Source organism: Balaenoptera acutorostrata, chromosome 17 (assembly GCF_949987535.1).
Source record: "Balaenoptera acutorostrata chromosome 17, mBalAcu1.1, whole genome shotgun sequence".
NCBI classification, from domain to species: domain Eukaryota; kingdom Metazoa; phylum Chordata; class Mammalia; order Artiodactyla; family Balaenopteridae; genus Balaenoptera; species Balaenoptera acutorostrata.
Genome location: NC_080080.1, coordinates 18,614,616 through 18,638,691, shown reverse-complemented (window position 1 = coordinate 18,638,691; position 24,076 = coordinate 18,614,616). Strand labels below are relative to the sequence as shown.

The following is a 24,076-nucleotide window of genomic DNA, read 5'->3' as shown; positions in this document are numbered from 1 at the left end:
ACTGTTGAGCTCTGGAGTGCTTCTCCATCCCTTACTGGTTTCCCTTGCCTCGGCCACACCTTATAAATTACTGCTATGTTAAATCCCTTCCAATCATCCCTTTTGAGTTTGCCATCCACCTCCTGCTGGATCCTAAAGTATGCAGTACACTTCCACGTCCACTCTGGACCCTAACCAAGTGAGGACATTTTTCATCCCAATCAACTCCTCCCCTTTTCCTTCTATAGCGAATGTCTGTTGTTTTTGCTTTCCCATTCAGTCTTTTCCTTGCACAGCAGCCTAATTTTCCATTGGAGAACCACCTCCCTTCAACAAACGGGGCACATGGTTTGGATCAGGCTGATCTTAGGACTTTTGTGGGAACTATGAGAGCAAAGAGGTTTCTATTCACTGAAATAGCCAGCTACAAAAACAAATCAAAACAACCCCCCCCCCACAAGCCTGGAACTCTTAGGCCAAGGAAAAGGGGGCTTGCTAGGGTATAAACCAACAAAGTGGACAGGGTACAAAAAGATGGAGAGGCAGGTCTATTATTATTATTTGAGTCCCTGGATCCCACCATGCCTGAAGCTTACCCTTGGACACTGTAGTTATCAGAAGTGGTAGGTCCCCTTTTATGTTCAAGCTGAGTTGAGCTTTCTGTCACTTGCAACTGAAAGATCCCTGACTAATGAGACTTCTCCTAATAAAAACACATACATTTGGAGAGGGTAAAAAGTGGAGAGGGTTAGAGAACGACTTCTAAAATGCTATCATCCAGATTTGAAGTGTTGTTTTCAGCAGGACTCCCCACGCACGGTGTCATGAGAGACTACCTGCGGTTTTTGTTTATTATGATCTTGGTGCCACCACCACCTGCACTGTCCCTTGAGTCCTCTGAAACCTGTGAGAGATGGGACAATACCAAACCAAACAGCCCACCTTGTGTTGAACTTTGTGGCTGAGACCCACGCATGAACTGATGCGAACAAAGAACAATGGTGGAAAACTGCCGAATGCTGTGTTCAAGTATTATTTTCAAGTGCCATTGTACTGGGTCTTCTCAGATGACATGGTTCACTGGCAGGAAAGCTGTTATTGCAACAATCATTATTCCCATTTACCGCCTATTAGAATGTGAGTCACTGGGAGGTCAGACTGTCACCAAAGCCCAGTGTTCCTGAGCACTCAAGGTCAAGTTCAAGGGACAGCAATCAGAGGTAAGGACAATGGCAAAGGCTCAATCCTTTGAAATCAAGAGGAGGGTTAACTCCCAGGAGATTGCTGCAGTGAGTTTTACTATCTTCAACGTATCACACCACTTGGGAAAAGAAGTCAGAGTGACAGTGTTACCATGACCCTAGGTCCTTTCCTAGCAGCTGTCCTCCCTGGGGAAAGACAGTAAGCATTTTTTCATCTTTATACAACCCTCTGCACTCCTGCCTAGCACCGTGCCTAGCACAAAATAGGTGCTCATAAATGATGACACATTCAGAGCCTGCTGGCTTAAGATACAACTTAAAGATAATATATAAGAGTCAGCATGGAGTAGTTGCTTAAGAAATCCTTGCTGTTATTATCATTGTTATTATTTGTAAATGCATCTATGTTAACAAGCAGGTCCATCAAAACCCACACGAACCCTCTCCTAAGCAACAATTTCAACTTCCTTACCTCCCAAGGAGACAGCTGTGTTGTGAGTCTGAGTCATTTCCCCTGCCCTTCCTGTGTACATACGAGAATCAAACTGTCCGGTCACTCATTCACCCATGCAACAGACAATTAGTGACCACCTGCATTTTGCCACATATTGGACCGTCTGTGGGGAATCAAGGCTGCTGAAGACACAGCCCCTGCATAATGCAACAGAAAATCTGCTGGAGACAGACGAGAAATGCCAATGAGAGAATCAGCCTGTGGAATGAGGTACCCGACTTCAGTGGTTGCAGCAAGTGCTGGGAAAGCCTGGGGAAAATGCCTATGACGGCAGGGAACGTTTTCCTTACCTTTTCTGCAAGCCAGCCAAGATGCCTGATCTCCCGGCTGCCAGCAATGCCCGTCTTCCCCAGCTGCTCTCGGACCTCGGTGATCACCCGGGTCAGCAGGTCACTGACGTTGGAATGGATGGCACTGAACCAGGCCTGGGCAGTGGCTGAGTCCTTGCTCCTCAAGATCACCGTGTGCTTAGCATCTGGGGAGTGGATTTCAAGTTGCCTAGAGAAGCAAAGAGAGAAGAGTTGGAAGGTTCCCCGGCAGATCATGCTTCCTAAGTCCTGGGTCTCAAAGGTGAACTAATTCTTTGTTTTCTTTTCCTATTATACATTTTATTTTAATTTTTAGCTTTTCAATTAAGATTTTTGAATTTATTTTTCAATTGAATAAAAGATTCTTTATAGTGCTTTACAATTTTCAAAAGTTTCACACAGATGAGAGTCCATATAATTCTGTAATAACCTTTTTCCCCACCTCCTACCTCTATATTGCCTCTCCCCACTAAGGTGAACTAATTCTTTACTCTTATTTTTAACTTGTTTCCCATGGTTTACCTTAATGCCCCCATCATTCATTCATTCATTCACTCACTCATTCATTCATCTACAAACATTGACTGTGCGCAGGCATTGGTCGAGGTACTGGGGGCCTAGCTATCCAACCATCCAATCACCTGAATTAAAGATGTCTGGTTTTCCTGTTACTCAGCTGAGTGGCTTTTTAGTAGTATCATATTAAGACTTCCAAACTGTGAGCTGATATTAATTTACCTTGCCTCTCAATCCACAGAGGATTTTAACAATATACTCACAACCTAGCTGCTGCTGGTGGGAAGTAGATTGAAATATCTACCCACTTGCTTAATCCTACTGCTTAGGGTTAATTGTGAATTAGCATCAAAGACGACCAAACTGCATTCTTTAAGAATCCTGTCCGTGGCTCATTTCCCTACCACTTAATACTTGGACAAATGTACTGCAGGAGTGAGTTGGCTGAGGAAGGGGTAACAGTGGGGAGAGAGATGCACTAAAAGTGTTGTTTGTTTATTTTTTTTGGCTGCATTATGCAGCTTGCAGGATCTTAGTTCTCCGACCAGGGATCGAACCTGGGCCCCCGGCAGTAGAAGCACGGAGTCCTAACCACTGGACCACCAGGGAATTCCCAAAAGTGTTATATTTAAAGTCAAATACCAAAGTTTATGCCAGAACTCCAACGGGATCACCTGAGATTCAGAGTGAGATCTACATACTGTAATTATGGTAAAAGGAAGAAATTCTAGACAGATCCTTTTAGTTTTTAACTTTTTGTTTTGAAATACTTACAGATTTACATGGCATTGCAAAATTAGGACAGGGAGGTTCAGTATACCCTTTACCCAGTTTACTCCGATGTTTCTATTTTACATAACTATAATACGATATCAAAATCAGAAAACTGACGTTGGTAAAACACAAGCATATAGTTCTCTGCCATTTTAGCATGTGTAGATTCATGTAACCACCACTGCAACCAAGGTACAGAACCACTGCATCACCACAAAGCTCTTCCCCCAGTCACCCCTTACAGTCACAAGCGCTGCCCTCCCCTCCACCATCCCAAGTCCCTGGCAACCATTAACCTGTTCTCCACATCTATAATTTTTAGACAGATAATTTTTATTGCAGAGAGAAAAGCATACATTTTATTTATTCATTCATGTATGTATACATGCAAATAAATAACATTTCTTCACTCGTGTTTGCATTAGAAAGATACAGAGATTGGGAAATTCAAAACTAAATGAAATGATCCATGTATCAATTTCCCTTCACCCCTCAATAATTATGCTAACATTAATTGAGTATTTACTATGTGTCAGGCAAAAATTTAAACCCTTTTATATTATTTTTTATAATTTTTGTAATATCCCTATGACTGATATTATTTACCTCATTTAACAGGATAAAAAAAACAAAACAAAACTAAAGTTTGGAGGGACAGAGAAAGAACTGACTCAAGGCCACAAAGCTGGTGATACTGGGATTCAACCCATGATGCTGAGGCTCAAAGACCATGAATTTAAATATTGAATTACAATGCCTCTCCTTTAGGCTGGATGGCATCCAATAAGGGAGCATCCATTGTCTTCTACAGCTGTCTCAAGGCATCATCACCAACAAATATGCCCAATAGTGTCCTACTTAGCTCCTCAATTTAAAATAACAATTTTGCAGATCACCAGAAAATTAGAAGTCCCAATGTAACCTGGCCTCATTTACATTTGAAACCAACATTTTAGAGTGAGTAAACCTTTTCTACCCATAAACTTAAATGATAGAAAAAGAATGATTTAAAAAGGAGAATATCTCTAGGGGAGTTTTAGCAATAATTAGCGGGTGTTTTTCGGTAAGAAATTTGCAAAACAAGTCCTCTCGCTAAGACTTCAAAGGTTTTATGTGATGCAACAGGGAATTTTTTAGGTGACATGTGTTCTTACCCAGAAGAAAATACTCTCATGCCTCTTAGGCACTTTTCAAAGAAATGGGCGGTCAATCTAGGGTGAGTTTTCCTTCCCTCCCAAAGTTCTTACTCCTCAGTAAAGTTGAGTAGTCAAACACAAACTAGGATTCTCCAAAAACATTACTGAGAGCTCAACTTGCTTTTCAAATTATCCTATCAATATCCATCATTCTAAGAATTTAAAACATGCAAATATTTCTCTTGGAATATTTTCCTTTGAAGACCTGGATTTTTTTTTCTTAATGACAGTTTGGGAAGCAGCCACTAGCCAGGTATCACACATACACACACACATGCATACAAAAATGATGCCAGCAAAAAAGAAAGAAAGAATAATTTCTTTGTTGGGTTGCCAGCATAACCAGAGGAAAGCTGGCCTGTAAACAGAGGCCCAGGCTAGTGAAGAGGAGGCCCACTTTCCCCAGATTTTGACAGCATTTACCATTACTATTAATTTTTAAGTAAGCTTTTAAAGCACAGCATATAGATAGAAAAGTGCACAGATTGTAAATGTGTTTTCACAAAGGGAGCACATTCCTGTAACCACCACTCAGATGAAGAAACAGAATATTACAAGCATCCCAGAAGTCACCTCACACTCCCTTTCCAGTTATTTTCCCCTCAAATAACCACTAGCAGAATTTCTGTCACCATGGATGACTTGTTTCAGGAAAAATGGGTGAGGTTTTGTTTGTCTGTTTTCATTTGCTGTTGCTGTTGCCTGCACTACAGGGAGGATTTTGGACTGTTTTTGAGGCAAAGTTTAAATACCAGGTCCTATGCCTTTTTAATGGTGGTTCTTGAAGTGTGACCACAGACCAGCAGCAGCAGAATCATCTGGGAACTTAGTAGAAATATAAATTCTCAACTCGTACCTGGACCCACTGAATTAGGAATTCTGGGAGTGAGGCCCAGCGATCCCCCTCCAGGTAAATCTGACGCAATTTAAGTTTGAGAAGGATGCTCTATGGGGTCATAAGAAAAAAGCATTGAGCTTGGTTGTTTGCCAGGGTCCCCAGTGGCTGAGGTGAACATGCTGAAAAGTGAATTGACCTCACCCCACCCCATCAGTCTCAAAGAAGGAACAGAGAGGACACAGAATAGAGAGGCTTGTGGCTTTTTATAGTCAAAAAAAGAAAGCAGCAGCAGTTCTCCATCAAAAGTATTCTTCAGGAACCCCTGAGTAGTTTTGTTTTTTTTAAAATCATTTCATTAAATACAGATGTTTGGACCCCATCCCAGACCTATTAAGAATTTCTAGAGGTTGAGGCCTGGGTAAATGCTTTACATGTTCCACAAATTATATAGATTAAAGATCATGGCAGGCCTTTCTGAGCTCAAGCTCAAACCACCCCCCAAAGAGCTATGCCCGTAGGGGATTGTCACCAAAAGGGCAACACAACAGAGGGCTCTTGGAAAGTGTATTAGTAATCCACTGCTGAGTAACAAATTCCCCCAGAATTAAGTGGCTTAAGACTCCAAACTTTTGAGACTTCCCTGGCAGTCCAGTGGTTAAGACTTCACCTTCCAATGCAGGGAGTGTGGGTTTCATCCCTAGTCTGGGAGCTAAGATCCCACATGCCTTGGGGCCAAAAAACCAAAACATAAAACAGAAGCAATACTATAACAAATTCAATAAAAGACTTTAAAAAATAGTCCACATCAAAAAAAAAAAAACTTAAAAAAAAAAACTCCACACTTTTGTTATCTCACAAAAGTTGCTTGAGTGTCTTCATGACATGGTAGCTGGTTTCCCCCAGAGAGCAAGAAGAAACTACTATTCCTTTTATCACCTGGTCTCCAAAGTCATATACAAATCAGTTCTGATTCGTCATACGAATCATATATGAATCAGTTCTGATTCATTCATTCTTTTTTTTAATTTTTGATTTGAATTTTATTTTATTTATTTATTTTTATACAGCAGGTTCTTATTAGTTATCTATTTTATACATATTAGTGTATATGTCTGATTCATTCTTTGTGTTGGAAGTAAGGCACTAAGTCCAATGCACACTCACAAGGAAGAGTTAGGCTTCACTTCTTAAAGGGAAGAGAATTAAAGAATTTGGGAACATATCTTAAAACTACCACAGAGCGGCCTTGGATGAAGTAAGGTTCTGGAGAGTCTGTCCTGAATGTAAATGGCGAGTGTTTGGGGTTGTGAATCAACAGCCTAGGAAGGGCTTACAGATTTGAGTGAAGAGGAACAAGACCATTCTTTCTGACAAAGCTGCAGCTTTGTCAGCTTTATAGATTCTATAAAGAGACAGAATGTGACTCAAGACAGGGGTCAGTGTCAACAGGGGGATGAGAAAGAGCCTTTCACTGACAGCATATGGGAGCAGCATGAAATCACCAAAAAATGATAGTGGGTGAAGAATTGTTGGCTCGTCTGGCACAGAAATGATGTCAATTATTTGTGCAATGAATAAATGAAAGAATTCAGTGATCCACATTCACTTCTCCCTAAACCCAAAGGGGAAGGAGGAAGAAGAATACCAACTTTTCCTTTTAATATCAATGTACTCTACATGCTAAAGCAAACAATAAGTAGCTGGTAGCGCGAAAGTCCCCAGCACTTCCGAGAGACAACTCAAGATTCTGGTCAAGGTCATGGAGTGACTATGTATATATATGGTTACTTATCACACTACCTAGCACAAATCTCAAACACACACACTTTGGCTTAATTTGTCATTTAATCTTATTTTGCCAAAATGTAAATGCACCAGGTGCAATGCATGTCTTGGAGTATAAGGAGAGAAAGAAATCCTATTCCTGGTCTGGCTGTGCAGTAGTTTTTTCAGTAGCCCATTTTTAAAGAAAACAATTTAAAACAACATGTGTCAGGAGGTAGTTGTTAAGCATATAGATTTTGGGGTTCAGGCTGACTTTAAGGATTTTCTTTTTAATTAATTAATTTATTTATTTTTGTCTGTATTGGGTCTTCGGTTCGTGCGAGGGCTTTCTCCAGTTGCGGCAAGCGGGGGCCACTCTTCATCGCGGTGCGGGGACCGCTCTTCATCGCGGTGCGCGGGCCTTTCTCCATCGCGGCCCCTCCCGTTGCGGGGCACAGGCTCCAGACGCGCAGGCTCAGCAATTGTGGCTCACGGGCCCAGCTGCTCCGTGGCATGTGGGATCTTCCCAGACCGGGGCTCGAACCCGTGTCCCCTGCATTAGCAGGCAGATTCTCAACCACTGCGCCACCAGGGAAGCCCTCAGGCTGACTTTAAAACTTGTTGGCTGTGAGCCAAGTTCCTTAACCTCCCTAAGCTTCAATTTTCTTATCCGTAAGATGGCTCAATCTTGCCTCTCAAGATCATTGAAAAGACAAAAATGAGATAACGTATGCATGGGATATCACAGTGCCAAGCTAATCTTGATCAATTCTGGTTTGTACTCTGGTTTACAATGAAGAGTCTTCCCAAATTTGCGTACCAGAAGATGGTAGTGGTCCCATGAGGCAAGGAGAGTCCTCCAGGGTGGGCCCCGAGACTCTTTTTCAGAGTACTTGGACTTGAAAAATGCAAGCCCCAGGAGAAACTAAAAAGTTATACAAGGCCTATTTCTAACATCTTGGGATGGAAAAAAATAACTTTGGGGAGAGATGCATGAATTTCTTGAGAGATACTGGAAGATTTGGGGCAAACCTGATTCTACATTATCCCTTATCCTATCTACCTAATTTATTCCACCTAAAAGGACTTTATGAGGTTTATGTTGAGTTTTAGCCATAACTAGAGCTACAACTATCTGTTGAAGTCCTTTTGCTTTCTGAACTGCCTGAGCTAACCAGTGACTCTGGGAGGTGAAAAGAGATGGGGAATGGTTTCATCTTACTGAAGTATTTTGCTGGCAACCTACCCCAAAAGAACCATTTTGTAGGGTCAAATATTTCAGGTAACTCATTCTTTAAAAAGGCACTTTCAACTCCAATAATTACCTCATCCATTTGTAAAGGAGAGATAAAGATGAGGAAATAAAGTAGGAAGAGGGGAGGTGGCCGGGGTGGGGGAGAAAGAAAAGGAAAATAAGAAAAACTCAGGGGTGGAAAAATAACTAAGTGGTGTGTAAAAATGGCACTGTGGTTGGGTGGCTGAAGTCATGAGAGTCAGAGAACCAAAAAATGCCTGCTACAATGGAAGTGAAAAATGCACAGGGCAGACAGTGAGAGCAGTATCATATCATTAATGTAAAAATGATCCATGTAAATGTTTGTAAATGTGGAGACTATGCCTGGAGAGGTGTACAGGTAGGTTCAGTTAGGAGGGAAATTGAGTGACAGGACAAGATAAGAAGGGAAACTTTCTTTTTTTAAAAATTAAAAAAAATTTTTATTTCAAAAAAAATAATTCTATGCTAGATTTTACATATGGAGAGATAAACATATACACATTTAATAACAGAAGAGGTACAATAGTCCCCCAAAGCCAATTTCTGTAATCGAAGCCATATCTTCACCATAGAGATAGTACCAAAATATGTTTGCAAGCCACATAAAAACACAGCCACATTATAAAAATTGTCTTATTGGCCTGCCTGAATACAAATGCCAACAAGCAACTGAGAACACAATCAATCCTTGCAGAATGTTAGAACCAAAATGAATCAGCAAACCCACTCACTTAAGAAGGGAAACTTTCACTGTATAACTCTGTATTTTCTGAATTTTGTTCCATGTGTACCCACTGCGTATTCACTGCATTTGAACAGGAGAAGAGGAGGAGGGGGGAGGGGGAGGGGGGGAGGGGAGGGGGAGGAGCAGGACTGGCCTGTTGGTTAAAACAACATTGTCCCAAAGCCCAAGCTCTGTCATTTATAAACTATGCTTCCTTACGGACATCTGTGGTTCTGTCTGCCCAGTTTCTACGCCCCCCTTTTCTGGTAACAGGCTTTACCTCCATTCTCAGTCTATGTGATTTGGGGGCTTGATGGGTTAAAAGTTGTAGGTGTGATGCAATTTGGCCAAGGAGATCCAGGCCCAGGATTTCTTCAGGAGTCATTGTTAAGATGATGTTTTTCTCTCATCATATATACAGAGGGAACAGTTATAATCATGGATCTGCTGATGGCCATCTGGCCGTCAAGAGGGGTGGTCTGCCTGCAGATGAAGCCAATACCGAGGAAAGCAGAGCTGAGATGAGAGACCTGGATCCAGCCGTACCTGACACTCAGCATATCCTTGTATTTTCTTCCATGTTCCCCTTTTGCAGAAGCCAGTTTGAGTTGTGTAATTTTCAAACACAACTACAAGTCCTGAATCATACACAGATCACAAATAGGTCAAAGTTTCTATGAGCCTTGAGTTTCTTTATTCCTATAAAACAGGGATGATGATGATGATGATGAAAGTGATAATGATGATTATAATGAAAGTGACAATAATAACCTTCATGGGGTTATTACTAAGGAGCCAAATGAGATAATAACTGTGAATGTGCTTCATGACTGGTAAATCCTAATGTTAGTAGTTGTCATTTAAGCTTTTGGCATTTTAAGACTGTATTGTTGGCTCACCTACTGGAAAAAGAAACTATATTAGTGGATGCAATGCTTCTATATTATCTGGACCCATGGGCACATATAAGCAAGTTAGCTCTCTCTTAGCTACACTATTAGTAAAGAGACAGTCATGCCTATTAAAACAGAAAATCCCGGGGGCTTCCCTCATGGCACAGTGGTTAAGAATCTGCCTGCCAATGCAGGGGATACGGGTTCGAGCCCTGGTCTGGGAAGATCCCACATGCCGCGGAGCAGCTAAGCCCGTGAGCCACAGCTACTGAGCCTGCGCGTCTGGAGCCTGTGCTCCGCAACAAGAGAGGCCGTGAGAGTGAGAGGCCCATGCACTGCGATGAAGAGTGGCCCCCGCTCGCCGCAACTGGAGAAAGCCCTCGCACAGAAACGAAGACCCAACACAGCCATAAATAAATAAATAAATTAATTAAAAAAAAAAAAACAGAAAATCCCAGTAAATCTCTTGGGTTACAAAATGGAGTTGGGAACATGCAGTGATTTCTTTACACATGCACACAAAAAAATATGCTGTGAGTATTTGTGAGTCTTCCAGACACTCACACGTGTGTTGGGTGCTGCAGAGACAAGTAGAATGCATGGTCCCTGCCCCCAAGAAGCTCACCATGTGTAGATGGTTGAATAGCATCTCCCCCAATTCATGCCTATCCAGAAACTCAAATGTGACTGATTTGAAAATAGAATCTTTGCAGAAGTAATGAAAGTAAGGATGATAATGAGATGCTTATTTTATTAATCTACCCACTGGATTAGGATGGGTCCTAAATCCTATGAGAGCGTCAGTATAAGAGACAGAAAAGACACACAGAGACACAGAGAAGAAGGCCTAGTGATGATGCAAGCAGAGGTTGGAATGAAGCATCGCAAGGCCAAGGAATGCCAAGGATGGCCTGGAATGGTTTCTCCCTCACAGCCTCGGGAAGGAACCAACCCTGCCAATTCCTTGATTTCACACTTCTGGCCTCCAAAACTGAGAGAGAATATATAAAATTCTTTTGTTTTAAGCTTTCAGTTTGTGCTCATTTTGTTATGGCAGTCCTAGAAAACTAATAAACCATGGAACTATCTTCCTGTGCATAGTTGAACTGGGACTGCACTAATGTTTAAAATATATGGATGCTTAAAGCCAAGACAGATTTTTCATGACATCATGTGAATCACTACATCCACCCACGCCTGTAGCTGGAGTCACCCCCTTGAACTTCCTGGTTTCCCTTTTTCATTTAAGTAGTTTGAGTTGAATGTCTGTCACTTTCAAAGAAAAGAGTCCTTAACTACTTTTTCTTCCTGCCTTCAAGATGGTCTTCATAAAATATTTAAAGTTAATTTTTCCTGGGTTTCTATTACTATTTATGTTTATGTTATTTACTTGCTACTTGTTACTTACATTTATATACATGTACATCTCCTTGTAAACGAATAATGTTTTGAAATTTAAGAAATTGAAAATGAAATTATTATAGAGAAACTTGGAAAAATCAGCTGCTATCCTCTGTTCAGTTAAAACACGGTATTTTATCGTGGTTTTATTTTGTATAGCTCAGTGTTTTATTACAAAGCAAACACCCATTTAACCACTACCAGAACAAGAAATAGAATATTGCCAGCACCCTGTGTATATGTGAATGCTTAAAGGAACTTGTAAGATGCAGACCACTTAAAGCTGTGGCAATCCTGCTTCCATTCCAACACATGTTGGTATTAAAAAATCTTCGCCTTGGCAAAATAATCTTACTCCTACTCACATTCAATTCTATAAACCGAAAAAAAAGGGAAGCCTTCTAAAATGAGAGGCATAGATAAAGCACCCGGAAGCATGCTGGCTCACAGTAGGTCTACATGCAGTAAACAGACTGAGGGCCTTCCACTTCCTCCTTGGTGTAAAAAAAAATCTAGACAACTTCTTTGAGAGCTGATGATTCCTACATTTCTGGAATTGGGGGAGGAGGAGGGAGGGAGGGAGGGAAGGAGCAATAAAGTCAGGCTGGCTGATTGGAGCTATTTTCAGCAGGCCAGTCTTTTCTAACTCCTGTTTTGTTCCCCAGTTGAACTGACCACTGCTTGATGAATTGCGTTTATCTGTAGTTCAGCGATAAAGTTCTCTTTTAACTCCCTGCTGAATAGAAATATTTAGGGCAATGCCACAGCTGTGTTTATTCTCACACTCCACCACAGTTATGTAAATACTGCCTATGGAACTATTTCTGATAAAGGCCCATACCAACCCCGAGGAATTATATGCTCACTCTAGATGTCTGCCAAGATGAGCCATTTCCATGCAGCTTGGCAAGGCCTGTGAATGATATCACAGCTTCTCAGAGACCATTTGGCAAACCTCACACTAAAAGAGTCATTTTCTTCCCCTCTCACTCTCTCAAAGGCTCTCACGGAGCCAGATAATATTTCCCAGCATCCTCTACTTCCCCTGTTTAGAAACACAAGGCTGACACACAAAACTGAAGCCTCCTAACACAATATTAATAAATAAAACATAACTTGCAACCTGGCAACGAAGGTTTCAAGTGACCTTTCCCCTCCGATGTGAGGCTGGAGAAAACACAGACGAAGGTGGTGAGGAGGATGTGGTCCGTGGGCTTGCAGAACCACTGCGAATCAAGGGGAACGCAAACCACATGGCTGTTTACTGTTCCACAAATCTGTGACTCTGGCGGTTGATAAAAAATTTCCCGACAGACAAATACATGGCAGACGTTTAACAGTGGCTACCCCTAGATAGTGGAATTCCAAGGCATTTTTATTTCTACTTTTCTGCTTTTCTACAATTTCTAAAATCTTTTTGCAATGTAATCAGAAAAAAAAGACTAGAAAAAAAGTTGAAGAAAATGAATGCTTGCATACCTTCTGCAATATGTCGTTAATGAAACAATCCACTAGAAAAAAAATAGTCTTCTGTGAAAGAGACAACACTAAAGAAAGAGGTAAAATATGGCAGTAATAATATTCAAAATGAGGATGAGTATTTGTCCTGTGGGGATGTAAACTCCACCACCAAACGAGTTCACTTTTCTCCTTTTATCCTTATCACCGTCCTAGGAGGGGAATGGTATTAACGTGTCTACATCACAGATGAGAAGATGGTACCTCAGAGGGGCTAGGCTTGTCCAATCTTCCAGTTAGTAAGAGGCAAAGCTAGAACTGGAGCCCAAGTTCACCTAACTGCAAGGCTTGTGTCTTAGTCATTATGTTCCATTTAGTAGGATGTTTGTAAAGCATGGTCTGTTGCTTAAAAGAGTAGAGAAGAATTCTCACGCTTTGCTCAGTATCTTTTGAACACCCTTCCTGTGTATTTGGAAAGTTTTCCAAACTCTTGAGTTGAGCTTCCCCAAAGTAGAAGCCAGAATTCCAGTTCTCAGCCTTCCTCGCCACTAGGGCACTGAGCCACTCACTCAAAATGGCAATTCTGAAGGAGGCAATGTGAGAAAGTAGGTGAGTACAGGATCCGTCCTTTGGCACGTATAGTGGTGGAGGCGCCCCACTCTTAATGGTGGCAGTGGTAGAGCTCGGCCAGTGCCAGCTGTCACAGGTGCAAGCTGAGGCAGTTGTGTGGGCTGTGGATGGTTGTTAAGCGATGGCAACGGTGGCATTTCTTCTAGAACAGCCTTCACCATGTGGTTGGATGTTGAACTTCCTAGCTTGGCTATCTGAACTCCGGGAGATATGCAAGCACCCTAATATCCTCTGCCAGAGTTGATTCTGTTGCTTAAAACTACACTCCCCAGCTAAGAATGGAGATTTGGGAATATGGTTGCCATGATGGGAGCTGATGAGATCATCTAAGGAATGTGTCAAGTGTGAGCAGTTAATGGGAAAGAAGCCAGAAAAGGGTGTTCTGCTGTTTTTTCACAAAATCCCATTTCAAAAACAGGTCATGCATGATACAGTATTCTGCTCAGCTCTGAGGGAACCTGACAATATCTCTCACGTTGGCTAGGTTTCAGGGTTTCACTAATACATAAATTTACAAAATATGTGAAGAATTTCAGCACTTTGGCCTCTCCTACAGGAGCGATATCATTATCAAAGTTCTGGAAGGGGAGTCAGCTAATGTCAAACTAGAGAAAACATTTTGTTCTTCTACTCCACACTTCAGCTGTACCTCACAAAATATTCTGTGGTTTGACCTTACTCAACTGGATTTTTCTTTTTTTAAAGCCATGTAAGTATACAAGGTGCAATGCAGGTCAAATAAATATACATCTGTCTCTAGAATCTTAGTACCATACACTGACAAAATAAACAATCCACCCCATGGTTCAATCCAGAGCATAGCATTTGAAGTCTAAGGACCTATTTCTGCTTCTTCTGAATTAGATTATTTGAGCTAGGGTTGCCAGATTTCACATATAACAATATAAGATGCCCGGTTAAATTTGATTTTCAGATAAACAATGAATAATTTTTTACTGTAAATATGTCCCGTGCAATATCTAGTGGTGGAAATCATATGAAGTACATGGATTAGAAATGTACATTAGAATTTTCTAATGTAACATTAGAAAACAAAACTGATAGGACTTCATGATGGATTAGCTATGACGAGTGAGGAAAAGGGAAGAGTCTAGGATGCCTAGTTTTCTGGCTTATACAACTGAATGAATGACAGTGCCAATCACCAAGACAAAAAAAAAAATAAAGTCCAGATTTGACAAGAAACATTATAAATGCTCCATCTTTGTTTAGGTGTCTTGTAATAACTTCTTACTTGTAGAATATACACATGCCAGCTACTCTCCGAGAGGATTCTGTGGTTATTTTGTCTTCACAGTATCAGCATCCTCCCAATAATCCAGGATGGATGCCCCAATCATCCTTGATGCCTCCTGTCTTTTTTTTCCTGGTACTCATTCAGTCTCCAAGTGTTATCAATATTATCTCCCTTTCAGAAAAGCTAGCCAGACTGTAAGTTACCAAATTTTCATAGTGGAGCTGGAGCAATATCTAAGGTGGGATATAAGTTCTACTTTCTAGGTCAACTTTGATTAAAAAGTAGTGGTTGCCTGAAATGATGTCTTCTGAAGGAAACTGAGGTCTCATTCTAGGCTCAACGAGGTAAAGTAGCATAATCATATATTGCTGTCTGCCACTGGCATGGCAGTGAGGATTGACAGCACTCATGCTGTCTGTCTGATATTTCTAGAAATATCTAGAAAGCATTTTGACACGTAGCTCTGACATGTAGCTCCTTACTGCCCTACCCTTGGAGAGAGTTCTCATTTTTAGTCATCTGATAATTTCTTTCAAGATTTATCCTTTTATAGTTTATCTCCCCCACCAGACTATAAATTTCTTGAGGGTATGACATATAGCAGAATTATCTTCATTTCACCCCCACTGTCTGGCACATGGAGGAGGGTATTCCATAAGTATTGGTTGGGCTAAGTGAATGGATGGCTCTGTCTACTAGTAAAAGATTGTCTCATCTCTATGGTAACTCCCTTTCTAGATAAAGTTCTATAACTGCCTCCACTGACATTTTTATTTTTTCCCTTACTAGAAATTAACCTTTTTAGTCTTGAAGAATGGAATTTAATTCTATGGTACAAAGTGTCTTCAGTTCTAAGTCATAAGCTTGGTACATTAAATAAAGTCAAACATGTTTTAATGTCCTGAGAGAAGGCTAGTTTACATGGGTGAAGTGCAATAGCATTCAGCTCAGAAATATTTATTGTATTTTATTTCATATTATAATGTTTATCACACAATTTGCCATACATGATTTTCTTGGGCTAAAATAATCAATTTGTGATCTTGTGAGACTTAACCCAGATTAGATGCAAAAGCAGGCAGCCTTGCAAATGTGTAAAACAGGGTAAAATGATGACACAGAATTGAAGCAACTAGGAATACTAATTCAAAGTGCTTACCTCTGAGAGATAAGAATAGAAGTGGATGTCATCTAACTCTTCTATGTCAGAGTTTCATGTGAAAAAGTAAGACTTATTGGTCTGCCTCATTTACAAAATTGTGAGATGCTTTTTTCATTTATTACCTTATCAATTAGTTTTTGAGTGTCTGGTACCTACTAGACATGGCATTAGGCACATGAGGAGAAGGGCAACTCAACACAGATATGGTTCCTGTAATCACTAAGATTACTGTCTAGCAATCTTGGACAAGCACACACACTTTCTTAAGTTTTCAAATATCATGAGAAATTCCTAACACAAGAGAAGAAGTTGCATCTGTTCAAGGAGCAGAGAATCTTTTGTTAAATTCTCTATAAATTACTTAAGCAATAATTAACCATGTGAAATTGGCAGCTGCTTACATAGAGAACAGTACTTCACCAGCACCAAAATATCGCTCATCCATTTAGTTTTTTTTGTTTTTTTTTTTTAAAGGATTTTCTTATTTATTTATTTATTTATTTATTTATTTTATTTTTGGCTGTGTTGGGTCTTCGGTTCGTGCGAGGGCTTTCTCCAGTTGCGGCAAGCGGGGGCCACTCTTCATCGCGGTGCGGGGACCGCTCTTCATCGCGGTGCGCGGGCCTTTCTCTATCGCGGCCCCTCCCGTCGCGGGGCACAGGCTCCAGACGCGCAGGCTCAGTAATTGTGGCTCACGGGCCCAGCCGCTCCGCGGCATGTGGTATCCTCCCAGGCCAGGGCTCGAACCCGTGTCCCCTGCATTAGCAGGCAGATTCTCAACCACTGCGCCACCAGGGAAGCCCCTCATCCATTTAGTTTTAATTCTGACTAAGTCTTTCAAGGAGGGAGGAGAAGAAAAGGGGAGAATATAAGGGCAAAAGCACTACTGTATGTCTATGGCCCCTATATAAATAAAGATGTGTTAGCTACGGAAGGCAGCACCTTAAACCACTAATAGACGTGAACCCTTCAACAAAGATTATTAATAGCCACCAGCCAGCAGAGAAGAGGGCCCCGAGAGAATGGCGAAGAGGACACATAAATTGGATGGGACAAGAAAAATTTGAAGTTCTACCACCTGAAAGGACTAGAGCTGCCAGGAAATTTGGATTCAGGAAGTGGAAAAGACCATTGGCGATTTTCGTTAGCATGAGAGAACTAGATAAAGATAAAGAAAAGCAGAAACCAAAATTATCGTAGTTTAATGTATGAATGAATGAGTGATCAAAGACAGAATTAGCAATCCAGAAGGAAGTGAGAGGTCATTTAAGCCAACCACTCATTTTAAAGATTAAAAATACCAACAAAACCCTAACTTCTGGAAGAGGAGAAGTGATTTAGCCAAGGTCACACTTACAGGCAGTAGTATCAATATTACTGAGCCTCGAATCCAACTTCTTTTTTTTTATATAAATTTTTTATTTTTGGCCACGTTGGGTCTTCATTGCTGCGCGCGGGCTTTCTCTAGTTACGGCGAGCGGGGGCTACTCTCTGTTGCGGTGCACGGACTTCTCATTGTGGTGGCTTCTCTTGCTGCGGAGCACGGGCTCTAGGCACACAGGCTTCAGTAGTTGTGGCACACGGGCTTAGTTGCTCTGTAGCATGTGGGATCTTCCCGGACCAGGGCTCGAACCTGTGTCCCCTGCATTGGCAGGTGGGTACTTAACCACTGTGCCACCAGGGAAGTCCCTAGAGTCCAACTTCTTAACAACTATGTTAAGTTCCAAGTTCAGAGAATAGGGAAAGAATGGAGAACTCATGGTGTGCTGGAGCCAAACAACTGTCTCTACCATTTTCCAGAGGGTTGGTCCTGAATTTGAGGCTAGTAGCTCTTTCTGTGTTTGAAACACTCACTATAGTATTTTGCAGATATTTCACTGTCAAGGTATTTATGGAAATGACAGCTTCATAATTATTTTCTCTGTGAAGCCTTTGCTCAAAGACACTTTCACCTCTTTTGTAGATAGCAATAATCATTTTCATTACATGAAGGATTTAAACAAGCACGAACAAATAAATCAGCTACCCACAAAATTGCTATTTAAAAAAATCTATATCTGAACTATCTAGACAAGCTTTAAATTGTCATGCAATTCTGTACTGGTTGCAAGAGAGGGTGAAAATCAGAATAATGCAAATGATCATCCCGAGTTTCAAAAGGTCACGCTACATGAAATTCAATCTTCCTCATTCTTATAGTAAATGCCAAGGTGTGAAACAAGTTGGAAAGAAGAGTCAGTTTCTCTGTGAAGCAGCAAGGCTGTGGGTTAGATTTGTTTGATTTTGTTTTGACTTCATTAGCTTTTTTTTTTTAAAGAAAATATATGTTAAAATAGTGGAACTGGAAAATTGTTACACATGAAGGAATTAACTCAAAGCTCTCTACTTCTTGGCATGGGAGAGCATGGGGTAGGGGAGGTGCGGGGGACTGGGGTGGGTGACAGTGGGAGGGGGCAGGCCTTGGAGGGGAGAAAAGAATGCAGTGACTTCTATAGTTGCTGCCAGGGAGACCTGCCTCTGCTTCATGGCATTCCAAACATTTGCTCCCTCCAGATGTTCAAGGCAATTGATTAAACTTTATATACAGCTTTGTACCCTCGGGCAATCTGCATGAGGACTGCTTATCAATTAGCCCAGACTGCTTTTACCAAGACTTCAATATACTTCCTCCAAAAAAAGAAACCGAAAGAAGACAGATTTGAGGCTGGGGCAAGTACATATAACCTTAATCATGCTTGAATCATTCATTCAAAAAGATTTATTGAAGGTCTGCTCTCTGCCAGGTAGTCTGCTAGGTGCTCGGGACACTGAGTGGGACAATATGGCCATGGCTTTCGAGGAGCTTATTGTCTGCAGGGACTGAAAGGTGAGGGGGGAGTGGGTAGTGGCAGACAAAGAACTCAGTGACTGGGCTTCCCTGGTGGCACAGTGGTTGAGAATCTGCCTGCCAATGCAGGGGACACGGGTTCAATCCCTGGTCCGGGAAGATCCCACATGCCGGGGAGCAACTAAGCCCGTGCGCCACAACTACTGAGGATGCATGCTGCAACTACTGAAGCCCACGCACCTAGAGCCTGTGCTCTGCAGCAAGAGAAGCCACCGCAATGAGAAGCCCGTGCACCGCAACAAAGAGTAGCCTCTGCTGGCCGCAGCTAGAGAAAGCCCGCGCAGCAAAAACACCCAACACAGCCAAAATAAATAAATTAATTAATTTAAAAAAAAAAAAAAAAAGAACTCAATGACTGCCCTCCAGGAAGGGCCACATAGCACACTGGTTAGAATATCGTTGATGGAGTCAGTTGGCCTTGGTCCATGTGCTGGCTATGAAGCTGAACAGCCTGGAGTAAAGAACTAGACCTCCCTGTAGCTCACTTTCCTCATCCACAAAGAGGACGGGGCTGAGTTACAACAAATACAGTGATGATCCTAAAGCTTACGTTTGAAGGAAGAGGATAAGCTGGCTAAACCAAGAGGAAGGATTAGTAGCCCAGGGAAGAGTATCCCAAGGAGAGGGGCAGCCTGAGCAAAGGACAGGAGAGGAAATCCACACTGCACATTATGGAAACTCTGTGTGGGTCTTGGCTTAGACAAAGTGTGGCGGAAAGGTGGGCAAGGACGTGAAAGGACAAACAGGGGAGAGAGGCTGAAGTGGACCCACTGACAGAATTTCATTTCAGCAAGTGACATGACCAAGGTGTATCTTAGGGAGATCATGCTGGGGAGATGGGATTGGAGGGGAGAGAGACCTGCTAGGACATCTCTGCAGTTATGGGGGTACCAGCAGTAGAAATGCAGAGGAGAGAACAATTTAGATACTAAAGGTTAAACTACAGCAGAGTGGAAGAGCATTCTATTCTGACCATTTGATTTATGAATTAATACTTGTATCTTTGGAGAAATGGGTCCACCAAATATTGAATTCAAACATACCCATACATGGATACAGAAGTCTGCTAGGCATGGTGGGGCGTGGTGGGATACAAAGATAAGTTGGATGTAGTCCATTTACAGCCTAGTGAGGGGGGTGGCAGAGCATATGGCAGAACAGGTATGCCATAAAAGAAGCATAGGTTATCCAAGGAAAGCTGCTAGATTGCAAGGATCAGGAAATACTTCTGGAAGACAAAGGCATTTGAGATGGGGCTTATGGAGTAAGTGGATTTTGACAGGTGGAGAACGGATGGAGGGCATTCTAGTCTGCGGGATGGGGGGGACCACGACCAGGGACAGAGAGGCACAGAAGCTGAGGATATTCACAAACAGCAAATAGTCCAGGTCATTGGAAACTCTTTCTATAACTGCATTTATTTTTAAACAGCGTTATTGAGTTATAACTGACATACAATAAACTGTACATAATTTTAAGTGTACAAGATTTAGACACATGTATACCCCCCATGACTCTTCTTCCCTCCATTTCTCTTACTATAGCTTAGTTTGCATTATCTAGGCTTTTAATAAATGGAATCATACAGTATATATTCCTTTTTATCTGACTTCTTCTATACAGCACAATTATTTTGAGATTCATACAATGTTGTAGCATGTGCCAATAGTTCATTCCCTTTTATTGCCAAGCAGTAATCCATTGTATGAATGTACCACTGTTTGTTTATCCACCACCTTTTGATGGACATGTGGGTTGTTTGTAGTTTTTGGTTATTACAAATAATGCTGCTATGAACAACTGTGTTTTTTTATGGACACATGCTTTCATTTCTCTTGGGTAAACAGCTAGGAGTGATATTGCTGGTTCATATGATAGAGGTGTGTTTAACATTTTAAGGAATTGACAAACTGCATATCAAAGTGCTTGTAACAATTTTTCATTTCCAATCAGCAGTGTATGGAGGTTCCAATTCTTTCAAACCCTTGTCAACACTTGATATGATCAGTCTTTTCAATTTTAGCCAGATTAATGTGTGTAGTGTTATTTCATTTGTGGTTTTAATTTGCATGTCTGTAATGACTAATGATGTAGAACATCTTTTTATGTGCTTATTTCCTATCCATCTATCTTCTATGGTGAAGTGTCTGTATAAATTTTTGCTCTTAAAAAATTGCATTATTCCTTTTATATTATTAAATTTAGAGAGTTTTTTTTTTAATTTTATTTATTTATTTTATTTATTTATGGCTGTGTTGGGTCTTCGTTTCTGTGCGAGGGCTTTCTCTAGTTGCGGCAAGTGGGGGCACCCCCACTCTTCATCGCGGTGCGCGGGCCTCTCACTATCGCGGCCTCTCCCGTTGCGGAGCACAGGCTCCAGACGCGCAGGCTCAGTAATTGTGGCTCACGGGCTCAGTCGCTCCGCGGCATGTGGGATCTTCCCAGACCGGGGCTCGAACCCGTGTTTCCTGCATCGGCAGGCAGATTCTCAACCACTGCGCCACCAGGGAAGCCCAAGAGAGTTTTTAATACATTGTTCTGGATACAAGTCCTTTATCAAGTATATACTCTGCAAATATTTTCTTGTGTTTTCATTCTCTTACGAATAGGTTTTTAATTTTAATGAAATCCAATTTATCAGTCTTTATGGATTGCACTCTTGGTACCATATATAGGACCTTTGCTTAACCCAAACTCACAGAAGTTTTCTCTTATTCTGTTAGAAGTTCTATAGTTTTAAGTTTTACGTTTAAGTTGATGATACATTTGAACTAATTTTATATACGGTGTACGGTATGGAGTGAAGGTTTTTTTTCGCGTTTGGATATGCCATTTTTACAGCACCACTCGCTAAAAAGACTATCCTTTCTCCATTACTTTTGCATTTCTCTTGAAAATCAGTTGTTCATCTATGTATGAGTCTTTTTTTGGACCCCTATTATTTTCCATTGACCAATTCATCTATCTTGAAGTTAGTTCCCCGCTGTTTTGATCACGTAACTTTATAAAAATCCTTGAATGAGGTGGTGTTAGTCCTCTCACTTTGTTTTCTTTGAAACTGCTTGGCTATTCTGGGTCCTTCGCATTTCCATATGCATTTTTTAATCAGTTTGTCAATTTCTATAGAAAAACCTGCTGAGATTTTGATTAGTATGGTATTGTATGGTATACAGCAAATAACTTTGGAAGGAACCAATTATAGGACTTGGGTATGACCCATGCTTTTAATATTCCCTCCTTTGTTCTGTGCCTGCCAACACCATCACTCATTTTGCATCATGGTAAGCTGGAGGAAATAAAGAACTCAAGTCACATGATTTTATTAATTGTAAGCAGCCCTTAGGCTTAGACTTAGGGGCAGAAGTTGAAACTCTAGAGGGAAATATTTTATGCTAATGAGCTTCCCTGTTTCACACTATTACTCTATTGCCATAACCATAACAGAAAGTTGGCTCTACTTCAGATGGGAGAAAACAAAGCCTCAAATGGTTCCACCTTAGACCCTGTGGGAACAAAGCAGGCTGGAGTAAGGGTACAAGGTTGATGACATTGAGGTGTTGGCTTACATATAACCATCTTCATAGTGCTTCCAATTTTGAGATGAGCATTTCTTTCTTTTTTTTAAACAGCAACTGGCTTTTTTAAAAAAATTAATTTATTTTTGGCTGCGTTTGGCCTTCATTGCTGCACGCAGGCTTTCTCTAGTTGCGGCGAGCAGGGGCTACTCTTCCTTGCAGTGCACAGGCTTCTCATTGTGGTGGATTCTCTTGTTGAGGAGCACGGGCTCTAGGCGTGCGGGTTTCGGTAGTTGTGGCACTCTGGCTCAGTAGTTGTGGCGCACGGGCTTAGCTGCTCTGTGGCATGTGGGATCTTCCTGGACCAGGGCTCGAACCTGTGTCCCCTGCATTGGCAGGCAGATTCTGAACCACTGAGTGGCAGGTGGATTCTTAACCACTGCACCACCAGGGAAGTCCGAGATGAGCATTTCATAAAAGTTGTTTGAAACAATATGTTGACCTTTCATGAGCTGGAGCAGCTGACATTTTGCCTGGATCTGAGCCAAGTTGGGTGCTATTCTAAATGAGAAATCAGTCGTCCCATGTGCACTGAAGGAACTTTTTCTGATCATTTGTTAAAGCTTTATTTCCAAGGCACTGAGTGAGTTTAATTAATTTCACCACCACCATCCCCTCCTTAATAAATTCCTCACATATGTCGATTCGCTAGGAAATTGAATTGCATCTTTAGAAAACAAAATAAAAGGACAGTCAACCAAAGGATGAGAGGTTAATTTGGTGAAAGCTCAGTGATCGAGTCAAAATGAAAATGCCTCTCAAATTGTAGTGAGATGAATCATAGTAAAATGCAGATTCTGGTATAACAGGTCTGGAGGGGGTGCCTGAGATTTGGCATTTCTCACAAACCCACAGGTGATGCACTGCTGCTGGTGTCTCTGTATCGTACTTTGAGCAGCAAGGAGCTCGAAGACATCAAGACATCATTCATGTCTTATTTTACCACTAAGTCACTGTTGTAACCTGGGAACCCTTCTCAGCAGGGCTTCAGTTTAGTATGAATTGTTCTCTAAAGTTCCTTCCAGCTCTAAAAATGTATCGTGTTCTTGAAAGCATAGGTCTAGCTTCCCTGTCTTCATGAATTCACCCCTTCTATTGGCAGACATGTACTGAGCACCTACCATGGGTCAGGCACTGAATAAGGTACTGGCTAGTTAAGTATGCACTAGATCAAACACCTGCACTAAGAAATCAATTCAGAGAGAGAATGAGGCAACGATAACAAGATGCCACACATGCTATAAAGCTGCTTAAGCAATGGTTGTTAAGAGTACACAGAGGGCTGAGAATCTGTGTTTTGGATAGCAGGTAGGAGGGAGTGTCGTCCTACAGTGGTTCTCAGACTTGACTGTGCATCTGAGTCATCTGTAGGGCTTGTTAGAATAGAGTTGGCTTGATCCCACCCTCAGACTTCCAAGAATCTGCATTTCTAATACATTCCTAGGTGATGCCAATGCTGCTGATCTGGGACCATACTTTGACCTCTGTTCATGATTATAAATCATGCATTGTGCTAGGACACAAAAATGAATGGACCGTGGGGTTTTGCTCTGGAATGGATGGCTAGAAGGAGTCATAGCTCAGTGGAGGAAATGGGCTTTCCCCCCTTTACCCCATCCAGAATGGTTAGGGCAACTTTTTTTTTTTTTACATTTTATTTTGTAATTTTTATTTACTCATTTTTTCAGTTTTAATTTCTTTTTTTTTTTAAACATCTTTAT

General features: G+C 41.4%; 1 protein-coding gene and 1 non-coding gene across 4 annotated transcripts in view; both read right to left on the bottom strand.

The window, feature by feature from the left end:
* The window catches only part of SNTB1 (syntrophin beta 1), a 248,408-nt gene that overhangs the window by 100,852 nt on the left and 123,480 nt on the right, over window positions 1-24,076 (bottom strand). For all 3 annotated transcript variants that reach the window (XM_057532284.1, XM_057532283.1, XM_057532285.1), the window contains one exon: window positions 1,986-2,193. In XM_057532284.1, the coding sequence (XP_057388267.1) occupies window positions 1,986-2,193 (208 nt within the window). The remainder of the gene's footprint in view (window positions 1-1,985; window positions 2,194-24,076) is intronic.
* Window positions 3,056-3,128, bottom strand: TRNAR-UCU (transfer RNA arginine (anticodon UCU)). The gene has a single exon. It is a non-coding gene; the product is annotated as a tRNA-Arg (tRNA).